Source organism: Medicago truncatula, chromosome 3 (genome assembly GCF_003473485.1).
Source record: "Medicago truncatula cultivar Jemalong A17 chromosome 3, MtrunA17r5.0-ANR, whole genome shotgun sequence".
In the NCBI taxonomy this organism is placed as follows: Eukaryota; Viridiplantae; Streptophyta; class Magnoliopsida; order Fabales; family Fabaceae; genus Medicago; species Medicago truncatula.
In genome coordinates this window covers 28,913,037-28,937,368 of record NC_053044.1, presented here as the reverse complement: position 1 = coordinate 28,937,368, position 24,332 = coordinate 28,913,037, and the positions used below count along the sequence as shown (strand labels likewise).

Below are 24,332 nucleotides of genomic sequence, written 5' to 3'. Positions count from 1 at the left end.
TGACAAAATTTAGGTGTGTTTATTCACTTAAAATATTCATAACTATTCATGACTTTCTCAAATTCATAATGTTTAAAATTTGGAGAAAATCTTGTATAGACACAATCACAAATGATAAATATTTAAGCACATTCACACCAAATGCAAAAATTAAAAGAAAATAAAATTAAATGATGTTGATTGATGTAATTTAATTATTTTTTGTTTTAAATTTTTCTATTTGATGTGAGTGTGTCTAAATATTTATCATTTATATGAAAAAACATAAGAAAATGCACACAACTTTTATCCTAATTAAAAAAGGAGTTTATCATTTACTCCCTCCGTCTTTATATCTAAGCACCCACTTGACTTTATTTTTTGTCCTTAAATGTAAACTCTTTTTCAAATTACTAGATACATTTATTATATTTTCTATACATATCCTTAATTAATACTACTAAATTTTCTTCAAAAGTCAAATTTAATACACATACAAACAAAGAACAAGTTGGTAATATTAACACACAAAATAGACAAATTAATTACATTAACAACCTTTCTTAAGAAATGTAAAAAAAGCAAAGGGAGCTTACATACAGGGACAGAGGGAGTACATAATTCTTTTTTAAATTTTCTGTTATCTTTTATGTATAGAAAGAAGAAATTTGAACTCCGTTGGTAAGAACAATGCATTGTTATATGCAATGGTCGGAGTTTGAACCGTGGACACCCCACCTATTCATCTTAAAAATTTAATTTTAATCATTAAACTGCTTCTTAAAAAAAAAAGAAAGGAGAGCCGTGATGGATTTTATCCCTAATCACACCCCTTCTGCCCAAACACATGATGCGCACGTTGAAAACCCAAAAATACCTTTTAATATTTGGATTTTGGAATCCAAACCATGTAAAGTGTTGGAAAAAAATTACAAATTACCTTTTTTTTTACAAGAGGGGTTCAAAACATACAAACATGGATATTCAAATTTTAATATATGAATGTGTAAAAATGACTATTTTTTTGTTCATATCCTTTTAATATTTGAATGTGTAAAAATGACTATTTTTTTGTTCATATCCTAGAATCTAAATGTATGATTTTTTTTTTTGGACGGGAAGCAGGTAGCTATAGTTCAACCGTGACTCTCTTTATAAAAGATGAGAAATTTATTTGAGGAAATGCATTTTGACACAAAAGGGGTTTGAACCGTGTGAAATGGGGCGTTCCGATTCTAAAATTGGGACATGAAAAAAAATGTTATTTTAAGGTTTTTGGATTCTATTTTAAATAGAGTTTAATCAGTATGTTTTGTCAATGTGCGATTAATTTACATATGTATCTAATGATGTGTTGTTACATCAATTAAATATTAATGAAAATCTTTTGAATATGGCTCCCTTCTTTTATTATCATTCAATATTATATTATACAAAAAAATTATAAACAATTGTAGTTTTATTTTTGAATCCTTAGTGTTAAATTTAATTTAAGATTATTTCTTTTGACACATCTATTTGCTCTTTATTCTAAAAAACAACATTTGAGAGTTATCTTTCGAAGCTTTCAAAAACATAAAAAATATCATTGAGAATCATCTCCCAAACAATTTAGGCATCTGTGGGGGGGGGGGGGGGGGGGGGGCTAAAAGAGCAACGAGCATATATAATAATTTTTAAGACTAAAAAAATTCTAAACAATTGTATTTTTATTTGTGAAGCCTTAGTTTTAAATTTAATTTTAGATTATTTCTCTTTTGACACATCTATTTCCTCTTTATTCTAAAAAAGAACAGTTGAGAGTTATCTTTCGAAGCTTTCAAAAACACAAAAATGTCATTGATAATCATCTCCCAAACAATATAGGCATTTGTGGGGGTTAAAAGAGCAATGATCATATATAATAATTTTCAAGACTAAAGTAAGCCGATTGACCCTAAAGGCCACAAAAAAAGTGTGGTGCACACTTTTTAGACCCCCAATATCTTTTTAGGCCCCCTAAAAATACAAAACATTTTCACATTTTCACATAGTACATAACAAACTACAATAGGTTCATAAATTGATACAATTACCAAATAGGTTCATAACAAAGTACAATGGCCAACAACATAGGTTCATATCCAAAAGCCCGAATACCTAAAACAAAAAAACTAACAACGGAATGCAAACATCACAACGTGCAGCTAACTAGATAAAGCAGGAAAGCTCTAATGCACCGAGTCCAGTACCATTCCATTGAATCTTCCTCCCCAGGCTGATTCGCATATGATTTTGCTTCGGTCAGATAGCTCGTGTAAATACTCATAAGCGTATCATAAGTGATATGTGTCGATTTCAAACGTTTGGTCTCTGCGGCACTGTCCTCAAATTCCAATCTTAAGTAGTTATCAAATACTATGTCCCCTGATTAATAGACAAGCTCTCATGAAACAATTGATCACCTCCAACATGTATATGCAACAAGCACAAAATATCATCCAAGGTGATTGTCATTTCACCTACAGGAAGGTGAAAACTACTCGTTCCTGAGTGCCACCTCTCTAAGAAAGCAATCAAGAGCGGGTAAAGACTAGATGGCTTGATGACATTCCGGAACCACCCTATAGCAGCAGCAACATCTGGAGGTAATGCTGATTTCAAGTCTATTATTCACTTGGCATTGTTAAGCACCTAATGTGTCTTTTTCACGACCCTGAGAAGAAGAAGAAGGCAAATATAAATTGTTAAAACTATTATAACCAACAGTCCTACACCATATACCTCACCCTGAGGAAGAAAGTAAATCATGCGTAGAAAATAAAAAAAAAATCAAGTTGATGCATGATGATGGATTTTAAAATGTCTAATGTGTAGATCACTAATTATCAATAAAAACAATTCCCCACTTTACAAATACCACACCACAGTGTCACAGTAACCTCATATAGTCTAATACAACTGAGAACAATCAAAAACTCTAAAACCTCTAACAAGTACTGATTCATGTGTATATTGACAAAAACAGATTTACCTTTACTAACGATTAGTCACATTTGTATTCTTAGTTCTGGCTCCTATGTATTGACAAAATTCACTAAACTTATAGGATAAACTCTACTACTAAACTACCACATTCAAAAGCGAATAAAATAAATAAAAGAAATTCTTACCCCTCCATTCCAAATCTTTGCTGGAATATGTTGGCCAAAACTCGGGAACAAAGACATGTACTGTTCGAAGGTCCTCCATCGTAACCCTCCTGAACAACTCCCACAGAAGGAGGCTGTGAATCAGAGGCTGACTATGATGATCGATATCAATCTGAGACTGGGAATAGAGCCATCTGGTTCCTCTCTTCGACCACGCCCATGACCATGTCCATGGGTCCTTAGCAGAGCGTTTAGAACTCGCTCTTTGCGGACAACCACGTCATGTCCTACCAACATTTTCATTATCCATATCTACAACAACGAAAAAATAAATTTTAATCCTTCAAGAATTTTGTACTTAAATATGGTTCCAAAATTCATTGCATTAATTTTCACAATGTTCTTAACCTGTAAGTGTACTTTTTGTCTAATGTTATAGAAAAATAGTTCAATTCCAAAATTCAATATGAATCAATGGTCTTTATCATTACGTTAGCGTGCATTTACTAAACTCAACTACGTTATATTTTCACCCCACTTACATGCTAAACAATACTATTATACACAATAAGCAATTATCAAAAAGAAGCAAAAAGTAATTACTAAAAAACTAACAGAGTTTAACACTAGACTATACACATCAACTATACTCTCAAAATTAGAACCAGGAGACCAAAATTAGTACATATTCAATATCAGAAAAAACATAATAAACATGATCGTCATTTGACTAGCTGTACTAAATAGAAACTATAGCAGATCAACAAAATATGGAAAAAAATAATATGATTCTAATTAAATTGGAAAGGAAGCTTACCAAATGAAGCACTTAAAAGCAATTTTTCAGTCTTGTGTAATAATAATAAAGTCTCATTTCATCTCAAGCTTGCCAAACAATGTCATATTAATAAGATTGTTTGCCATGCAATGTCCTTCAACGGTAAGAATAAAAAATCATTCTAACACAGTCCTGACACTCAATAACATTGAAACCAGAAACTTCACACATGGATATTGAAACAGCTTATGGCGTTCATAAGATTATGCTATTAACAGACACATTCTCATCGTGAGCCTTGGAAATTTTGAGTTTCAAAGTTTCATGCCTAGAAAATACATCAATGTATTAATCAATCAAAATAAGCAACATGTTTGGTATTAGCTAGCACTAACGCTTATGCTAAAAGAAAAATTTGTTGTTTGTAATTTATACGCATTAGTGCAGTACAAAAACCAAACATATGAATACCATATCCGTCTGAACGCTAGTAATAATAATAATAATATAAACAGGTTTGGTTTTTTAACAAATAGTGAGACCTTATGTCAAAAAAGCAAATAATGAGATTTTTGTTTTTGAAGATCAAATAGTGAGACTTATTATTTTTTGAAAGGAATCAAATAGTGAGACTTGTTACGTTAGTTAGTGTCTTTATACATTTTTTAAGTGTTGATCGTGGCATTGAATTTTTTATAATGCTAAAGAAGTCCAGCTTGCAAAGAAGTCTAGCTTTTATAGTTTAACTTGATGCTCAGGCCTCAGATACAACTTGGATCCTGATTCCTAAGAAGTCAAGGATTCTCTTTTATTTTATCGTTGAACTCCCTCTCCCTTCTGGTTGACGGATCCAAAAATTTTAATAAGTGAGATTAAAGTTATATTATAAAAATTTATACAAAACTTTTGTAAACGCGTAAGTGTGCAAAAATTATTTAAGTTTTGTTTATAATTGCTCTAAAATATTTATTTATTTTTCTATTTCTAGTACAGTATAAAAAATATAACCACAATTAATTAATTTTCAACCACCAATGTCAATCACATAGTCTTTTTCAACAAATATAAGAATAGTTTAAAATATAATAGTAGTTTTATGGTCTTGCTAACAATAATCTCTAAGAGAATTGATTAAAGATTTCATAAAAGGAAATTCTATCTTAAAAATAAGCGTTATAATTTTTATAGATATAATAATTACATCAATTTTTATAAAAAATTACTTCTTTTAATTTCTTAACTAGTGCTCTTAGAATACTCATTAAGATTCTTCCTAATTTTTTAATTCTTTGTAGTGTTATGAATGAACTATATATGAAGACAATAATACTATATAAGTAGGGTCAAACTGCATAAATATTTATTTTAGGTTAAAAATACAATAACCAAGTGGAGGCAAGAGGGGTCGACTAACCCCATTGCCCCCGCATTGAATTCCTCTGTGCGCTCCCTACATATGTGGTTGTTTTCTAGGAAAAATAATATTTTTTATAGAGGAAGAACAAGTAAGACACATTTCTTCCTCTAAAAAAAAGAAGTTAGGCTTAATTGGACATTTGATCCTTTAATTATTTTTTTGTTTTGTTAATACAAAAAGTTAAACACATTTAATTATCAACGGGGTTTGATCCACAACCTTTCCAGATGCACTTTGGCTTTGACGGAGAGTATTCGGTGTTGGAGATGTATGCGGCTGGTTTCTCCACTAAGAGAAGGGATGCAGATGGAAGCCGAATTCAACAGTGCAGTGAATGTAGCAGATGGTCCGTTTTAATGGAGACATATGTTATGTTTTTGGATCATGCATAAACAAGCATACATGTTGAACTACATAAGAGATATCTGGTCTTGTAAATGTAGAATTCTGCTCTTCTCCCAACACAAAACACTCGCGCCTAGCTGAAATACCATATATACCCCTGCGTGAGTAGAGTCACGCAGCATGACTTAACTCACACACCTTATAGCTCTGCGTGACTTAAGTCACGCTCCTTTGGCCGCTGCACGAGTTAACTCACGCAGGTTGGCCGATTGGTCAGAGCTCAAGAACACACGGTTTTTGGACTTTGGTCAATGCATTTTAATGGTTTTTACATGTTTTTTTTTTTTTTTTTTAGCTTTTTCACGTTTTTTGACTATATTTATGGTAGTTATAACCTATTTTATTATTCCCACTTATAAATACCCCTCCTAACTTCCCCCATTTTCTTACACCATCTCACATTCAAGCTCTCCTCACTCTCTCCCCCTATTACTCTTCTTCTTCTTTTCTTCTATAGTCTCTAGTCTATTTTTACCCATTTGAGGTATAAAGTCGTAAGGCTTGAGGTAAAAAGTGGCTAGCCGGCTTGGGGAAAAAGAGATCAACCATTAGGATAAATTATTTTTTCTTCTTTTTACCCCAAATTTTTTTTACCGTGGGTATAAAGAATCTTCTTGGGGTTTAAAAAGAACCAAATTTAGATTTAGCTCAAGGGTTGATAATGTATTTTCCCACAACAAGGCTGGTCACTATTTGCCCCAAGGCTTATCACTTTTTACCCAAAGAGGGTTAAAAGAACTTTTTCCCCCAAGAGGGTAAAAAGAAAATAAGTAGATTTAGTGAATTCGAATAAATGTATCAATTATTGTATGAATTCTATTAATAAAATGAGATGTTGTTATATGTATTAATTTTGTTCATTTCTTTTTATGTATATTTGCTTTTATTTTCTGATTTTGTATTTAATGAATAAATTTGAATAAATATTTATTTTATGTGAATAAATAAATTAGAATAACGTAAATAAATAAATTAGAATAAAGTGAATAAATAAATTATAATAAAGTAAACAAATAAATTAGAACGAAGTGAACAAATAAATTAGAATAAAGTAAATAAATTAATTGGAATAAAGTAAATAAATAAATTAGAATAAAGTAAATAAATAAATTTGAATAAAAGTGAACAAATTAATTAGAATAAATTTAACACTTGCGTTACTTAACTAACGCAACGTTCGTTAAGCTGCGCAAAATTTAACACTTGCGTTACTTAAATAACGCAAGGATATTTTCAGTGTTTCAGTTGGGCGCGAGCAAAACTTGTTGTAAAGAAGAGCTAATGCTTCGAGAATGCTACAATATTTTCGTGTAGGTTATGGCTTGGAAGAGGACATACCTCCACGCTCAATATATATAATTTCTTCTGCATATTTCTTTGGATCATGTTAACTGCTGCCCCGAGACTACTGGTTAAGCATACCAAAAAAGGAAATTATTACTAAAAAATGAAACGATTTTGACTTTTTATGAATTAATTACACAATTTTTAATGCAATAATTACTATATAATTTCCTTTTTTAGTATCCTTAATCGGTACCCGAAGCACCGGTAAACATTTGTCTGAGAAAGACAAATAACTCATTAATTTCTTGTAATAAATGTACCTAATTAGTCAAAGTTCAGGGTTCTTTTAGAGTTGAAAACCTCTCAATTTTCTTATTTATATGTCATTTTACAATATCAAATAAGTATTAAAAGAGTCGATATAAAGATCAAGAAGCCACTTGACCAAAAAAAAAAATCAAGAAGCCAAAACTAGGACTTAGACCTCACAGTTTTGGGTAAAACAATCATTTCTCTAAAATATATGATTTTCCAAATTAACTATAGATGTTTATCTATCCAATTAGTCAAAGTCCTGGATTCGAATCTAGGTTTAGACATGTAGTAGCGTTGAAACTTTTAGGAAGAGTTTGCTACTCATTTAAGTCTCATAAAGCTCGAGTGATTAGTCTTTACAATTGCAAATGCAAAGGATATCAAATTTAAAAAAAAATTAAAAAAAATAGTCAAGGGGAGCACATCATACCTTGTTCACATTTATGCCTAAAACAAAATTATCTTGAATGGAGTAATTTGTGAAAAATGACAAGAGAAAATTAGCTTCTTTAATTCACTCTTGGTTAATTGGTCAATGCATTTAAGAAATTAACAATTCTGTCTGTATTTCAAATATTTGAATGGTAATAATTAACTAGCCGTCCAAGGCACAGACCAATGTCATCTTCAGTCAAATTTGAAAATGGTTTCCTCTTTCATCCTAACTCTCATTTATCTTGGTGACCAGAACCAATTAAATACGCAAATCATATTCCATTTATCGGCTTTTCTTTCAAATTTAAGCAAGGTTGACTGTCACAATTAATTACCATAATCTGCAATTTCAATTTTCTCGGATATATCAATATTATCTTGATATCTTTATAATCTTTCTCAATTTTTTTTTTTATCTTAATATCCCAATTCTATCTATTTATTTAAATTATTTCCTTTGAGAGAGATTTTATTTATAATTTTGTTATTTTTCTTTTTTAAATAGCTTAATAATGAAACTCATACACATTAGCATTGAGAAGCGGGGAATTCCGAATTCAAAAATATCGCATCCCTAATCAATTGCTTCCACATGTACTAGTTATGAGACACTTTATTTTTATTATCTTGTTAAATAGTAGTAACTGATTTTTTTAATAATTACATAAAATTTTACAACTATTTTTTTATAAAATAAATAATTCTTTTAAACATAATAATAGTAGTATTTTTTTTTTTAATAAATAATAATAGTAGTAGTTATAGTCCACAAGTCCTACGGCCGATAAAAATGTTGAAATTCTCTTAAAATGAATGTCATAATTGTTTGACTAGACATCTTGATCGGAGTTTGAACCCTAATTTTATGCTACTTGTGTGTGAATTTTCAATCTATATTATTTTTTTTCTATCTAACATAGCTATATTCTACCAAAAAAAAAAAAAATAGTAGTAGCTATATCATGTTGATAAAAAATGCAATAGCATGTTCATGTTTATGTTAATTTTCTCACGACACTCTTTCTTCTTTTCTCTTCTCTTCTCTCACACCATTTCCCTATCAAAAAACCTCATCAATGAAGAAAACCAACAAGCCTAACTCATCTTCCCAATGACACCAACATCACTAACACTCATTTTCTCCTTCATTTTCACCATAACCACCGTCAACAGCCTCGGCACCGCCACCACTACCGCCATCATCCACAACACCTCCACCATCTGCGGCATAGTCGCCGGTAAGCCCTACCAATACATCCAATGCTACCAAAACAAAAAACTCATTCCACCAATACTCCCCAACGTTTCATTTCAGTCCATATCCGGTGGCCGGAGCTTCTTCTGCGGCCTCCGGTCTAATGGACTCAGCCTACACTGTTGGAACACAAGGACACGGAAGTCTTTTCTCAAACCTAAAAGGGTGTATCATAGTGAAAATGTTCAGTTGAATGATGTAGCTGTTGGTGATGATCATGTTTGTGCTAGAGAGTTGCACTCTGGTGTGGTAAGGTGTTGGAGAGGTTATGGTGAAACTAATGGATTCAAGTTTCCTTCTCCTGATGAAAATTTTCGGTTTCGAAGCATTACTTGTGGTACTGGTTTTTGTTGTGGGATATTGAAGGAGAATAGTAAAGTTTTTTGTTGGGGTGTAAATGGTAAAAAGGGTGTTGAAAAAGAGATTCAGAAACAGTTTGGGAATTTATCAATGTCAACATTGGTTGCTGGTGTGTCACATGTTTGTGGTTTAACTCTTGATAAAGTTTTGGTTTGTAAAGGTGAGAAGAACAATGATTCTGGTAAGCTAAATGTTCCTTTGAATTCTGGTTCAGTTTTTTCAGGTCTTGCTTTAGGAAAAAATTTCACTTGTGGTATTAGAAAAAAGAATGGATTTGTTCTATGTTGGGGTGGTTTATTTGATAGTGGTGGTGTGAATAATCATGTGATGATGAAAAGTGTTTCTTTTGAGTCAATTGTTGCTGGTTTGGATTTTGTTTGTGGTTTGAGTATTAAAAATTTGTCTCTTATTTGTTGGGGTAATACTAATGAGGATGTTAATGTTCCATTGGGAATGATTCTTCCTGGTCCATGTGTTAGTGATTCATGTAGCACTTGTGGTGTGTATCCAAATTCTGATTTTCTTTGTCAAGGTTTTGGAAGCATTTGTTATGATTGTCGAACCGAGTTACCATTCGCGGTGCCGTTGCTACCACCATCAACATCACCACCTAAGAATCAATCTTCTAAAGGTGTTGAAGAAAAAACTAACTTGAGAGGTTGGAAATTGATGGTATTTATGATTATTGGATCAGTTGGTGCTTTTTCTGGTTTATGCACTTTTCTTTATTTTCTTATGATTGGTGCAAGAAAATTGTTAAAGGCGAAAATCGATAATTCTGTTCAACCTACAAGTAGTGAATCTGATGATGCTTATGTTGATATAGCTCCAATGCCGAATATTGGAACAACGGCGTTAAGATCTTTTTCTAGTAAAAGACATAGTTCAAGTAGATTAAGAAGTGGTTCATCTTCAAAGCAATTAGACAGAACAGAAAATTTCACATTTTGGGAGTTAGTTGCAGCTAGTGACAATTTCTCATTGGGAAATAAAATTGGTGCTGGAAGTTTTGGATGTGTTTACAAAGGGAAGTTATTAGACGGTCGTGAAGTCGCGATTAAAAGAGGCGATACAAGCTTGAAGAAGAAGAAATTCCAAGAGAAAGAAACAGCTTTTGATTCTGAGTTAACACTATTGTCAAGGCTTCATCACAAGCATTTGGTGAGACTAATTGGTTTTTGTGAGGAGAATGATGAGAGGCTTTTGGTGTATGAGTACATGAGTAATGGATCATTACATGATCATTTGCATGATAAGAATAATGTTGAAAAAAATAGTAGCATTTTAAATTCATGGAAAATGAGAATCAAAGTTGCATTAGATGCTGCAAGGGGAATTGAGTACATTCATAACTACGCGGTACCACCGATTATTCATCGAGATATTAAATCCTCAAACATACTTCTTGATTCAAAATGGAATGCTAGGGTTTCCGACTTCGGATTATCGTTAATTTGGCAAGAAACCGAACAAGATTCAATGTCGAATATAAAAGCGGTCGGAACCGTTGGTTACATAGATCCTGAGTACTATGTTTTAAATGTTTTAACAACAAAAAGTGATGTTTATGGTTTAGGTGTTGTGATGTTGGAGCTTTTGACAGGTAAAAGAGCAGTGTTTAAAACTGAAGGTGGTTCAAGTCCTATTGGTGTGGTGGAATATGCAGGGCCAAAGATAGGTTCAGGAGAGGTGTGGAATTTATTGGATCATAGAGTTGGAATACCAGAAGTGAATGAAGTTGAATCTGTTGAGATTATGGCTTATACTGCTATGCATTGTGTGAATTTGGAAGGAAAAGAAAGGCCTAATATGGTTGATGTTGTTGCTAATTTGGAGAGGGCTTTGGCTTTTCTTGAGGGTAGTCCTAGTAGTTTTTCTATGTCTTCATTTTCTGCCACACTTACATGAAAAAAAATAAGAATTATCTATAGATGCAATAAATTCTTTTATTTTTGTTACACATTTTAATGTTTTGTTAAATTATTCTTTGGATTATAAATTTATGAACTTATAATGTGAATAACAAAAATACTTGCTATACATGATTTGAATCTCGAGGTTCGTATCGCGAGCGAGAACAAAACTTGAGGATTAGAGAACACTGATATAAATGTATTTATAGATTACTCTGTTGTTGTGTGCAAGTGTGAGTTATATGTCCCACATCGGATAAAATAGTAAAAGTTGAACATCATATAAGTAAGAGGACCCATAAACTCATTGCTTTTAGGTTTTGGGTAAGAGTGTGACGTCTCTCTAGCTTGTGCGGTAGTTCTAGCCTCGATGTGGACGGTCCCCCAAGGCTCCCCTTCAGTGACGCAATAGTGGTATCAGAGCCCCGTTCGACCGAGGCAGCCGGTCCGTTTGCGCAGAAAGCAACAACGGCGGTACAATGTCGGTCGGTCCCCCAAGCTCCCCCGAGTCACCCAACATACTCATCATGTTTTTGCATCGACTATAGAATTTTTTTGGTGTAAACCGGGTATCCTCCGCACGCAACTTGCGGAGACTAATTTATCGAGTCTTATGGGACCCAAATGGGCGGAAAACTCTCCCTAAGAGTTTTAATGCTCCTGCATATGTAGGCTGGATTCGAATCCAGATCTAGGTTAAGCTAAAAGAGATCCATATTATCTCATCCAAGTGTTCTTGGTACACTTATTTAATGTTTGTATAAGGAGTATTATCTTTATGAATTGAACAAACCTTTTAACTTGTGGTACACTCATTCTATGATTCTGTAATAAGAAATAAAGTGGTTGGTGTCAATTCACTCTCATGGGACTTAAGTAGGACTTTTTTTTGTTTCTTATTAAATATTCCAAACTATATATTGCCATTTTCATTTGGTTGTAATTTACTTGAATAAACTAATTTGGTAACTGCCCCTAAATTTTTTTAACATAATTTATTATTGCTGGCCTAAGGAGCATGAAGCATGCAGAATTAATAAGTGTTAATGTTAGTCAATAACCTGCCAAATTAGAGATGGAGACCACGTTGTGAGTATTTGATTTAAGCCCGTTTTCAACGGAACTATCTGCACACATGCTACACGCAAACAGATATTGATCTGTGATCTGTCCTAGATTTTGGTAAATTTAAATGGATTTGTTTCAAAAGCATTTTCTTAATTAACCTTTCGGTTCTCACAGGAAGGGACGGCCACGGGTAATGGTTTGATCGGTAAATATAGTCTGACCCACGTTTGTTCTACTAAAAAATCGAACTTAACAAATATTTATTTGGTTGAAATTGAATTTTCATAATTTATTACTTCTATTCTGTTTTACAACTCAAATGTTGTCATGTGTAATGATTTATTTTCATTAAAATCATGTTTGGTAATTGTGTTAGACTTTAAAGTTAAAAGTAAGTATGACAATTTAGAATCACGTTTTGTTGGTTTGATCATATAATGACATTTTTACTTTGTTATAATAATTTTGTTCAGAATGAATTAAATGTGAGAGATGAAGAGAAATAAACCATATAATGCAAATATAGTGAATGAAATGGAGGAATCCTTCTTGTTGTAACACGCCAGTTTGATTAGGTTTTTTTACAGAAAATAAATTTGATCCAATAAATTCAAATCTGAATCAAACCAAATCGATGAAGAACAGGTTTATTTGAATTGGTTCATTGGGTTGACATTTTTAAGGATTCAAAAAACTTATTTAAGAAAATGTTAACTTTTTAATCAAACATGTTGTATACTATTAAACTAAGGGTAATGTTAAAGCACCGGTTAAGAACCAAATATAGTATGTATTATATTGGAAATTGTGTTGTCAATCCCTTAAAAATCAATAAAGTGTCTTTTTTAATTTAAAATTTTTTCTTTATAGTTTTCTTAACTAGTACCCCAGAGGCACTCGTTAACATGACCCTTAAACTAAGTACATAAACTAACATATGTGGGAGAGTCCTCTGCTTTCAACAGCTTTACTGCTGGTGAAAAACAAAGTTACTACAAGAAGTATGATGGTTCATGGCTTTTGTTGCTGTTATATTTTTTTTTACAAAAAGAAGCTTATAGTTTTTCATTATTAATCAAAGCATGAATACAATGTGGAATGTTAAGATGAAATTGGAAATTAGCATGATGTAATGCTTTCCTAGCTAGGCTATGGGCAACATTATAGGTTTGTCTCCTAATAAACTTTACATCAGAGTTCGCTAAATTAATCATCAACAATTGTCTACTACAATCGTGAATTATAGCCATATAATTAGAGACACCATCCCCTTTGTAGATACTATCTGCCACAACCTTTAATCGGTTTCAAAATCCATATTTACCAGGTTAAAATCGTTAACATTACATAGCATGTAGTAAACCTATAGCTTCTCCCATCTCAACATCGAGTAAAGGGGTGAAGCAAGTAGTCCGACCTATCACATAATTTCCATATGCATCTCGAATGCAAGCTCCGAAACCGACTTTATTGAGGGAAGTGGAAAAGGATGCATCAACATTGCATTTAAATCTTCCGACACTTGGCTTTGTCCACTTATCTAAATCAGTATGCAAGAAATTAGAAGTGGTGTGGGTCATGGTTTCTTGTGCATTAATCTTCCAGCTACTTAGAAAAGCCTCCACGTGTGCTCCAATATGTTGAGTAGTCTCCACAACATTATTCCACACTTTGTTGTTTCTGTGCTTCCATATGCTCCATAAGGTGACCGCAAAAATTTGTTTTTTTAGCAATATCTAGTTGTTGAAATAACTGGAAAATCATGTCAGCACATGAGACATCAGCTGATCAGATCTGTTGAATTGAAAGCCAAATACCCGACCACTTCCAACAATCGACACTCTTGCTACACAAAAAAATGCTTACCATCTTCATCATAATTATCACAGATAGCACAAGATGGAGAGCACTGGACTCCTTTTGCAAGTAAACACGTGCGAGTCGACAAACAATTATGACATAGGCGCCACCTAATATTTTTTTTATCTTAGGTGGACGTTTAAGGTTCCAATTGTATTCCAACGCCCTGTAATACTCTGTTGTAACATAGAATCATTGTTATTAATGATCTCTTGATACACACTACACACTGAATATAGCCCATTCTTCTCCTGTTTCCAAGTTGTCGTATCCATGTGAGCCAAAGGCAGAAAAGGAGTTTGCAAAATCTGACTTGCGGTTTTGGCATCAAACACATGCCTGATAAAATTCTCATTCCACTCCTTTGTGTTTAGCTTGAACAAATGATTAACAGTAAGGGCATCCCACATAACCTGCACTTCTGTGACAGGCTAAAGGCAAATAGATTCTTTTAGCCAAGGTTAATTCCCTATTGATATGGTTCTCACCGTTCCTATACTCCATTTCAACTCACGTTTGAGAACCTCTCTTGCATTCCATAAATTTCTCCAAACATAGCTTGGATCGTGCTCTATAGACGCACTAAAATAATCAGTATGCGAAAAATATTTAGCTTTAAGTAGCCTAGTGATAAGAGAGTCAGAGTTAGTAATTAGTTTCCATGTCTGCTTCCCAATCATACCCAAATTAAAGGCCCTAAGGTTCTTGAAACCCATTCCTCCAAAAGTCTCAGGAACAGATAGACGCTACCAAGATAACCAGTGTATACCACGTGATGTTGTAGAGTTGTGTGCCCACCAGAAAGTGTTAAGCATCTTCTCAATTTCACTAATGAAGGTGCCTGACAGTAAGAATATACTCATCACATAAGATGATATGGATTGTTATATATATTTTATAAGAATCTCTCGCCCTGCTTGAGATAGGCATCTGCTGCTCCAATAGTTGATTTGATTCCAAATTTGGTCTTTAACAAACTTGAATGTCGCTTTCTTGCTCATCCCAATCATTGATGGAAGACCAAGATACTTGCCCGTACCCAGGACCTAATTAACCCTGAGAATTGTTGCTATACGGTTCTGGAAAATTGTGGAAGTGTTCCTACTCAGAGGCGGACCTCTTCAAGGCACAGTGTGACAAGTGCCACACTAATCTGAGTCCTTTTCTTTTTTTAGTTTTACCGGTTCAATGTATAATTTTTACTGTATAATTTATACATATGTCAATATTTTTACTCATATTAATACGAAGATATATTTTTCTGTAATTTATACACGTATCTATATTTTTACTCATATATTAATAAGATGACCTATTTTTAATTTATATATGTGTCTATATTTTAGCTTATATATTAATACGGGGACCGTTTTTTTTTAATTTATACACATGTCTATATTTTTACTCATATTTAATATGGAAATAATTTTTTTTTTACAATTTGTACATATGTCTATATTTTTATTTATATAAAAATACAGAGATATATTTATTTTTATAATTTCTACGCAATTACGATTTGCTTTCAAAAAAAGAGCGCAACACGCTCACCCGTTCGTATGCATGGGTGCTACAATATATGATTCATCTCTTGTAACTTATATAGAAAGAGATGTTCTTTGAATAATTAGTAATGATATAATTTTAATTCATTTTCAACAAACGAAAAATAGATTATTTTCTTTGTAATTTTGGTTGCTACAACTATTTTTAATATAACTTATTAAATCTAGTATTATTTAATTATTTGACAAAAAAAAAATTTCCCCACTAATATTATCGGTCCAGATCCACCCCTGTTCCTACTGCAATACATCTATGATTTTTGCAGATTAATGGCCTGTCCCGATGCAGCCTCATATGTGGTTAAGATATCTTTCATGACTGTTGCTTCTTGTTCACAAGCTCTGAAAAAATAGAAAGCAGTTGTCTGCAAAGAGTAGGTGCGTTATCGAGGGAGCACTTGTACAAATGCGAGTCCCCATAATAACCCCTCTTCTTTTTCGCATCACTAATAAGGGAAGACAATCCTTTCGCACAAGGAATGAATATATAAGGTGAAAGCCAATCACCTTGTCGAATACCTCGCACCGAAATAAGAGGTCTAATATGTACATTGTTAACCAAAACTGTGTAATCAAGGGTCTCAACACAAAGCATGACCCACTGAACCCACTTTCCAGAAAAGCCCATCTGAAGCATAATATCTCTGAGATACTCCCAATCCAACGTGGCGTACTCTTTACTGATATCTAACTTAAGAGCAACATCACCTTGTGCCTTTTTTGTTTTGGTCTTCATGAAATGAATTAACTCAATAGTGCATTATCAAGGATTGATCTGCCTAGTATTCAAAAATGGACTGAGATGTAGAGATGCATATCATGCATTTATCAAGAACACATTTGAGCCTGTTTGCAAGAACTTTAACCACTATTTTGTAGACAACATTACACAAAGCAATAGGTCGCCAGTCTTTCATGGTTGTCTAAGAATCACCTTTTGGGATTAAAGCAGTATTCGTTGAGTTCAGATGTGGAGGAAAATCACCTTTTTCAAGCCATTCACATCCTGCCTTATAGACTTCTTCACCACACATATCCCAGAAGTTCTGATAAAAACCCATATTGAAGTCGTCCGGTCTCGAACACTTGTGAGCTTGCATGGAGAAAACGGCCGAGCGGAATTCATCTATTGTAAAAGCTACTGTGAGGGAATAATTATCTTCTTCAATAATTGCGGTTGGTACTTAAGAAATAATCGCGGCACAATTTCTTGGGAGTTTGGTGAACAAATGTGAGAAGTTATCTCGCGCTATTAGAAGTTCTTCCACTTTTCGACAAACTGTGCCATGTGAATTTTCGAGATGTTCAATTCGATTAACCTTTCTTCTAGAGGTAGCTGCCGCGTGAAAGAACTTTGTGTTTAAATCTCCTTCTCTGTACCAGAATGTTTTTGCTCGTTGTTTCCAAAAGAGGTTATCCTGCACAAGCAATTTATCCAATCTTCTTTTTGAGTGCATTAAAATAGTTGACGTTCTAAGGTGTCACATGAGTTCGAAATTTTGCCAACTTTTTTTAGACCTTGCTGATATTGCGGCGAAAGTTGTTATTATTTCGACTCCAATCTGCCAAATTCTTAGAGCAATAACTCAACTTTTGCGTAATACCATCAGCGGGGTATGACTGCCATCGCTTGTCAACTTGTTTTCTGAAATCAGATTATGCAGGCGAGGCATTTTCAAACTTATATCACGGCAAGTTTCTGTTAAAAGCAACCACCGGTTTACAAGTAAGCACAAATGGTAATGGTCAGATGAAGTAGTTGAAATGCACTCTAGACTTGCATCCGGAAACATATTACACCAAGCCGAGTTAACTAAGGCTCTATCTAACTTCTCCTCAACAGCTCTGATTGTACCAAGACTTTTAAACCATGTGAAAGCTTATCCACTCATGTGCAAATTGAACATCCATGTGTCCAACACTGTTTGTCTGAAGCCAGGAATCAACCAAGAAACTCTTTCTGATCTGCCTTTCTTCTCATCGGATGATAGAATGTCATTAAAATCTACGAATACACACCATGGTAAAGATGATGCTCCTGCTAGGTTTCTCAAAACATTCCATGATTCTTTCCTTCTCCCTATTTCTTGCATTCCATAGAAATGAGTCAAACGCCATTTTCCAATTAAAGAGTCATCCACTTCAACATCAATATGATTTTGTGAATAAATTGTGATGGTGCAATTTATTGTTTTTTTCAAAGAAAGGCCAATCCTCCTCCTTTACCAATTTTATCAACTATGAAACAGGAATCAAAAGACAAGAGATACATTAATTCTTCAATTTTATTTAAGGCTGCCATTGTTTCAGACAGAAAAATTCCTTCCAGTTTATATGTCCAGACAAGGTACTTAAGAGTCGGAACTATGCTCGGGCTTCCTAGACCCCGACAGTTCCAGGCTATAAAACTCATTTTCCTTGGCGGGCCTGGTGTCTAGGTCCCGCCATTACATTGAGAGGTGCTTCCGCAGCAGGGTCATTCATTACAACGTCATCAGTCTCTCCAACATTATTATTATTATTATCTACTCTATTCATAACAATAACATCTATAGCATTCTGACTTTCCACATCAACTTCTTCACTATCCTCCATCCTTAGACGCTTCAGCTGTTTTTGACCATCCAACTTTTTGAGAGACATTACGCCATCGCTATTCACAAGTGGATCAACAACTAAAGGCATACCCATGCACATGACCCGTGCCAAAGAAGCAACTAGTTGTGAGACGTGTTGCTGGTCGTTCACATTGTGGCGTGTTTCCAAAGAGTTATCAGTCATTGTTTCCACCAGCACCGGGTTTTTAAGTCTAGATTCTTGCACTAAGCGAGTTATACGCGCCTCATCTCCTTCCAACAACAAAGTTTCATTCCCAGCTGTACCTATTATCTGTTCACTGCGGGTCACATAAGGTTTACTCCAACTGGCTGGGCAACATCTGGAATGTTGTTTATTCTTTCAATATTCACCCGTATCCATTCATCAAATGTGTAAAGACGTCCGACATGTTTATAAAAAACCAGCTGTCTAGTAATAACATCCCTCCCTATTTTAACCTTTTCATACACACGGTGAAGGTTGTTATAGTGAGCATAAAGAGAGCCCTCTCTTCCCCCTTGTCTGCTCGCCTTATATTATCATGCAACCAAGGGTTTTCAGGTTCTTCCCCTACTAGTCCCATATAATCAACTCGCAAGTAAGGACCCTAGTTCTGGTCTCCCTCCACAAAGCCTCTTTCAAAGAGTTTCGAATAGGAGACCTCTGTATGCCCAATCAGACCACAAACATTACAAAAATTCCCAAGTTTCTCATAGAGGAAATTCACCGTTACCGCAGTTCCATCATCTAATATGAATTCAAAGCACTTCACCAACGGGTCCTGGACTTTCATGGCCACTTTTAGCCTCATATACCTACACCAATTTCCATAGTTATTTCAAAATCATATTTTTCAAGCTTGCCTACATGATTGCCCAACAAGATTCCCATTGATACAGTCATAAATCCGAAAGGGAGATTATGGACTTGCACCTATAATTCAATTGTATCTAAGGGCATAGTATAAGGATCTTTCCCCACCGGGACCTTGCTCCAAATTAGAGGGAAATTGTCAAACATCCATGGTCCTTGTTGAACATTTTGTTCCCTTTCCGTATAACTGAAGAATTGGAACATGAAGCGATTATGGTCCATCAAGGAGATGTCCACTTTATTTTTTGGTTTCCATAAGGATGCCATCTGGGTTTTGTTGGATGGATTGAAAGGTGTTCACTGGGCATTAGTACCAGGGGCAGTGTTTTGGGTAGAAGTAGACATGATGAGAAAAAGAGTAAGGAAATTGTAGTACTTTTGTAATGCAATGCTATACAGGTTGTATCGCATTTGGTGATGAAAAAACATCTACACAGATCCTATATTTATATAATTTTGGTCCTGAAACTATTCCTTAATTTTCTCAAAAAACTCAATGCACCAAATCACGTAAGGGATATTCTTAAGAAAGAAGCAAACCTTTAAAGGATTTTTAATGCCAATGATATGGATATGGATACATAAAATAGCAGTATTCCAATAATGCAGGAGAATGGAAGCTGAATCACGCACAGGATGTTCTAATTCATGAGAGGTGACATTCGCAACATCCGAAAAGGAAATAACATATCATAAAAATTAAGGATTGTTGTCGCGCCCATGTGATAATCAAAAGAGCAAACTGAGGCCAATATAACCAAAACAGGAATCCACCAAATCCTCGTTCTTGAATGGCAATTAAGTACAATCAATCAAGCATACGTAAAGACCATAACAAAGGAGCCAGGGTTTAACCACTTTCTAATCCATCATCCCACATTCCTCATATTGAGAGAAATAGGATACACAAAACAGCAAACTGCATAAAATTATTTTACATAATAGATTAGTCTTTTGAGTTAGACTTCGTATATAAACGGTTATGATGACAGTTCAATTATACTATACTCACAAGATAAAATTGTTGAACGAATGGTGTAGGTAAGTCACCTATATTTATAATAATATCATTTTCTTTTTATCTTTATTTTAAGTTTTCTGCACTTTTATATTTTACCATTTTCACTCGATCAAACGTTTCTTGCGTCACAAACTAAGATTTGTGGATACATAACTATCATCTCAAAACTTTTTAAGGATTTAACTTGAATCCTAGATTGATCATACAAGTTCATTTATTTGAAGGAAAATTTTTGAGAGAGAGAGAGAGAGCATTCTTTGTTTAAAACTCAAACTCAAAAAATCCACAATATATAATTTTACTTTTTTTTTCTAGTATAAAAACCAATGAGCATTCTTTGTTTTTTTTTTGTGGTGGCCGGGGTTCGAACCCCAGACCTTGTATATATTATGCATTTGTCTATAGCAACCGAGTTAAGCTCACACATGAACAAATTAGTCTAAACATTGGCATAAATTGGCTCAATACTCAATGGTAAGAATTTATCTTTATAACTTAAAAGGATGAAGTTCAAATCCCCTCAACTATTTTAATTGAAATGATCATTAGTGTCAATTTAATTAATAATAATTTCACTAATTATCACCATTTATTTTAAAAACAATACACAACATCTTTGCTAAACAAAACAATACACAACATCAATAAAATCACAAACTAACAACGATGAAAATCTTAAAGCTTTTGATTAAAAACACTAATGAATTGAAATCCTTGTTAGTATTTGTGAGCAATCTTTAGAATGTGAGAGGTGAGTTTTTTTGGTTTGGAGAACATGACCATATGATCTGAACCATTTATCACTTTCACCTCAACATATGGACCAGTATTCCCAATCACCCACATTTGATAATCCTCTGGAAACAAAATGTCTTCTTTGCTGATGATGTAGACTTTAGGCACCCTTCCATACCTATGCTTGGTAACTCTTGTTTCTTTCAATAATAGTTTTTCGTCATTAAAGTTAGGATGTGGCCTCACTAACGATAATCCAAGTGTCAAATCCTGCGCATTTTACAAGATCAATTAATATATGACTTCATTAATCATTAATATAAATAAATAATAAATCAATCAATATAATAAAATATGGTATGTTAAGGTAACTTGGGTACACATTTGGTGCTAGTGGTCTCAAGAGAAAATATCAAAATAGGCGACAACTCAAGAGTGAAATTGAATCTTTAAAGAGCCTGAAGTTAAGGTAACTTGGGGTACACATTTGGTGCTAGTGGTATTCAATATTTTTTGGAGATTTTTGAGGAAAACAAAAATGAAATCTATCTTCTAAAGAAAAACAATGATCAAAATGATTTTTGTTGAAACTACTCAGAATAACTTTTTATTTAAAGCAGCTTTTATATTCTTAATTTTTAACGGTTGTATCAATTACGGATGAAAACTCAAAAAAAATATTATTTTAAAAGGGATTATTTTGAAAATAAGTTTAAGAAACAAACCTTGATCTGTTTTATTTTGAAAACTCCAAGTGATTGATTAATTTTTTTTATTCAATTAATTACTATAATATTATTCAAGTGAAATTAATACTAATAAAATAAATACTATTTTGTTTTGAATAAATAAAATAAATACTATTAGTTAAACAAATTAGAGGCCTAAATATTCTTTGAGGCCAAAAGCGGCTACTTTATTTATGGTTTTTTTTTCTTCCAGAAGGATAGATGTTAATAGTTACTACTTAGATTAATATTTACTTTTTTCGTCCGAATTTAATTTCATGACTTTTAATCTCTTATCATTTATCTCAAATCAGTTGAACTATCGAACATCGTTATTTATAGTCTTCTTTGACCGGCCTTTGTTGATCCCTTCCTTACCATAAAAAAGTAGAAGATGTATGGAAATCAACTACTACTTCCGTTCCAAAATAAGTGATCGCTGATTGTTAGATTTTTTTTTCTTTGTTGATCGTTAGATATATGTCAATGCACATCTTTAACCTTTAATATCTTTAGATACGTATTAGAAATATTTTATAAAAAATTGATATTTTGAAAGATTCGTCGAGACGAATTCAACATCTTATCATTTGTTTTTATATAATATTAATAGAAAAATATCGTTAAAATATTATACATTTTTTTAAAGAAAAGTAAATATGGTCAAAATATGTATCAAAAAATATACTACATGAATAGAGCACATAGTTAAAGTGTATTATTTATTTTAAAATGGATGTAGTAACGTATATTCGATTAAAGTAAAATTATTGACCTTTATTTCAATCAAGTAAAAAAATTACCTCATGAGGCGATAATTGATATAGATGAGCTGCCAAGAGTTTGGGTCCAAACAACGAGGCAGTTGGAGGATTATTTGTCCCATTAAAGAAGAATAACTGGGATGTTCCCTGTCTAGTGGTATACTATATGCGGCAAAAAACAAAATGAGACAAATTAAAAATAAATGTCACAATAGGCTTCAACAATAAAAATTCAAACTCAGAGAATTCAATATAAAAATCCATAAAACAAGACAAAGAACCCTAATAATTTTAATTTAAGATTTTAATTTCTAATATAAGTTATTAAAAAATATCTTATCAACTATGTCGTTTTTTTTAACTGAGTTAAACAGAACAAAAAAATTATGATGGCAAACACTTTTTGTGGCTAACACAAAGAAAAAAAAAATTGTGACTTAAATGATCAGTATTAAAGAAATTCTAAAGGTTCAATTAAAAAAAAAATGTCAAACTCAAAGGATTCGAGGTATAATTTTGCCTAATTTTTACAAATAATTTTTTTTTTGTTTCCACCAGATCAATAGTGTATTCTATTAGCTTAGCTGTATGGACAATGCATAATATATGCAAGGTCCGGGGTTCAAATCCCGACCACCACCCAAAAAAGAAAAAGATATTACCCTTATTAATTCATCATATACTATGTATAGTAAATGTGAGAAAAAGACAAAGCAAAGTACCTCTTGAATATAATTTCTGAAATCAAATTTTTCACTAAGCACCAATGCAGTGATAAAAACTGCAACAGAAATTTTGTTAGGGAATTTTTCCATAGCAACAGATAAGGGTATCCCTCCAAAACTATGACCCACAAGAATCACCTTCTCCTTTGGAGGAAGAGATTCCATAAATGTCATAAAAGGTTCATAATATTGTGAAATTGAATGAATCTCTTGAACCTGTATTGGACTGATACCACAACCAGCCAATTCAATAGTTGTAACATTATGACCAGCTGATTTCAGCATAGTTGCAACCTTATACCAAGACCATGCACCATGGAAAGGTCCATGAACAAGCACAAAGTGCTTCCCATTAACACCAATGAAAAATGAAAGAATAAAGAAGAGAAGTTTCAACATCTTGATAATGTATTATATCTCTATAATTAGGAATGAGCTAGTAGATAGACCTTTAGCTTAGCTCCTTTATATAAGTGCTTGGTTTTTGACCAATTATAATTGTTCTAACCTTTTGAATATTTGAGACATTTTGAAGAGTTTATTTAGAATTTATTTGTGTTTATCTATTAATAATATTTATATTTATGATACACTTGTGTAATTGCCTCAATAAAAAATGGATACACTTGTATTATGATATATTCATCGGTTATCTTTAACTTATTTAACTACAAGGACTTGGGTTCTAATTTTTAACAATGTGTTACAAAAATAATAGATACAAAAGAAAATATATAGCAAAGCATAAGGAATTTGACTATTAATTTGGGAATATATAAAGGTCCAATGGCATAAGCTTCAAGAGTTGTAAATCAAGAAACCAAAGCTTACTTAAAAAACAATATAACCCCAAAGTATATGAAATTCCAACAATAATCTCGTTTATGGAGTCAGGATATTATTGGTGGATAATGAGTAATTGTTGTGTTTGGATTTCTAAATTTTATTTTGAAAAAGAATATATACCAAAGTTGTACTAGATTGAGTCACGACCAGGTCGCTCTCTTTAAGACGTTTCGCGGCACTACCCAGAATTGTGCAATCAGGCTATCAACCAACCACGCCGCCTCTAGGAGGATAAACAAGTGCAGTTACAACTGTGCGGTTAACTACTGCACTG

At 33.1% G+C, this 24,332-nt stretch overlaps 2 protein-coding genes across 3 annotated transcripts; one reads left to right on the top strand and one right to left on the bottom strand.

The window, feature by feature from the left end:
- The first annotated feature begins 8,713 nt into the window (after positions 1-8,713).
- Positions 8,714-11,322, top strand: LOC25490891 (putative serine/threonine-protein kinase-like protein CCR3). The gene has a single exon (XM_013604798.3). The coding sequence runs from the start codon at positions 8,859-8,861 to the stop codon at positions 11,268-11,270; it is 2,412 nt and encodes an 803-aa protein (XP_013460252.1). The 5' UTR covers positions 8,714-8,858; the 3' UTR covers positions 11,271-11,322.
- Positions 11,323-20,811: 9,489 nt separating this feature from the next.
- Positions 20,812-23,689, bottom strand: LOC25490890 (salicylic acid-binding protein 2). Of its 2 annotated transcripts, XM_013604797.2 has the most exons (3): positions 23,210-23,675; positions 22,527-22,649; positions 20,812-21,265 (listed from the first exon to the last, which is right to left on the bottom strand). In XM_013604797.2, exons 1-3 carry the CDS (start codon positions 23,609-23,611, stop codon positions 20,978-20,980), a joined length of 813 nt encoding a protein of 270 aa, XP_013460251.1. In that variant the 5' UTR covers positions 23,612-23,675; the 3' UTR covers positions 20,812-20,977. The 2 variants fall into 2 exon arrangements, with proteins under 2 accessions (XP_013460251.1, XP_024635896.1); XM_024780128.2 differs by lacking the exon at positions 22,527-22,649 and having other exon boundaries at positions 23,210-23,689.
- Positions 23,690-24,332: the final 643 nt, after the last annotated feature.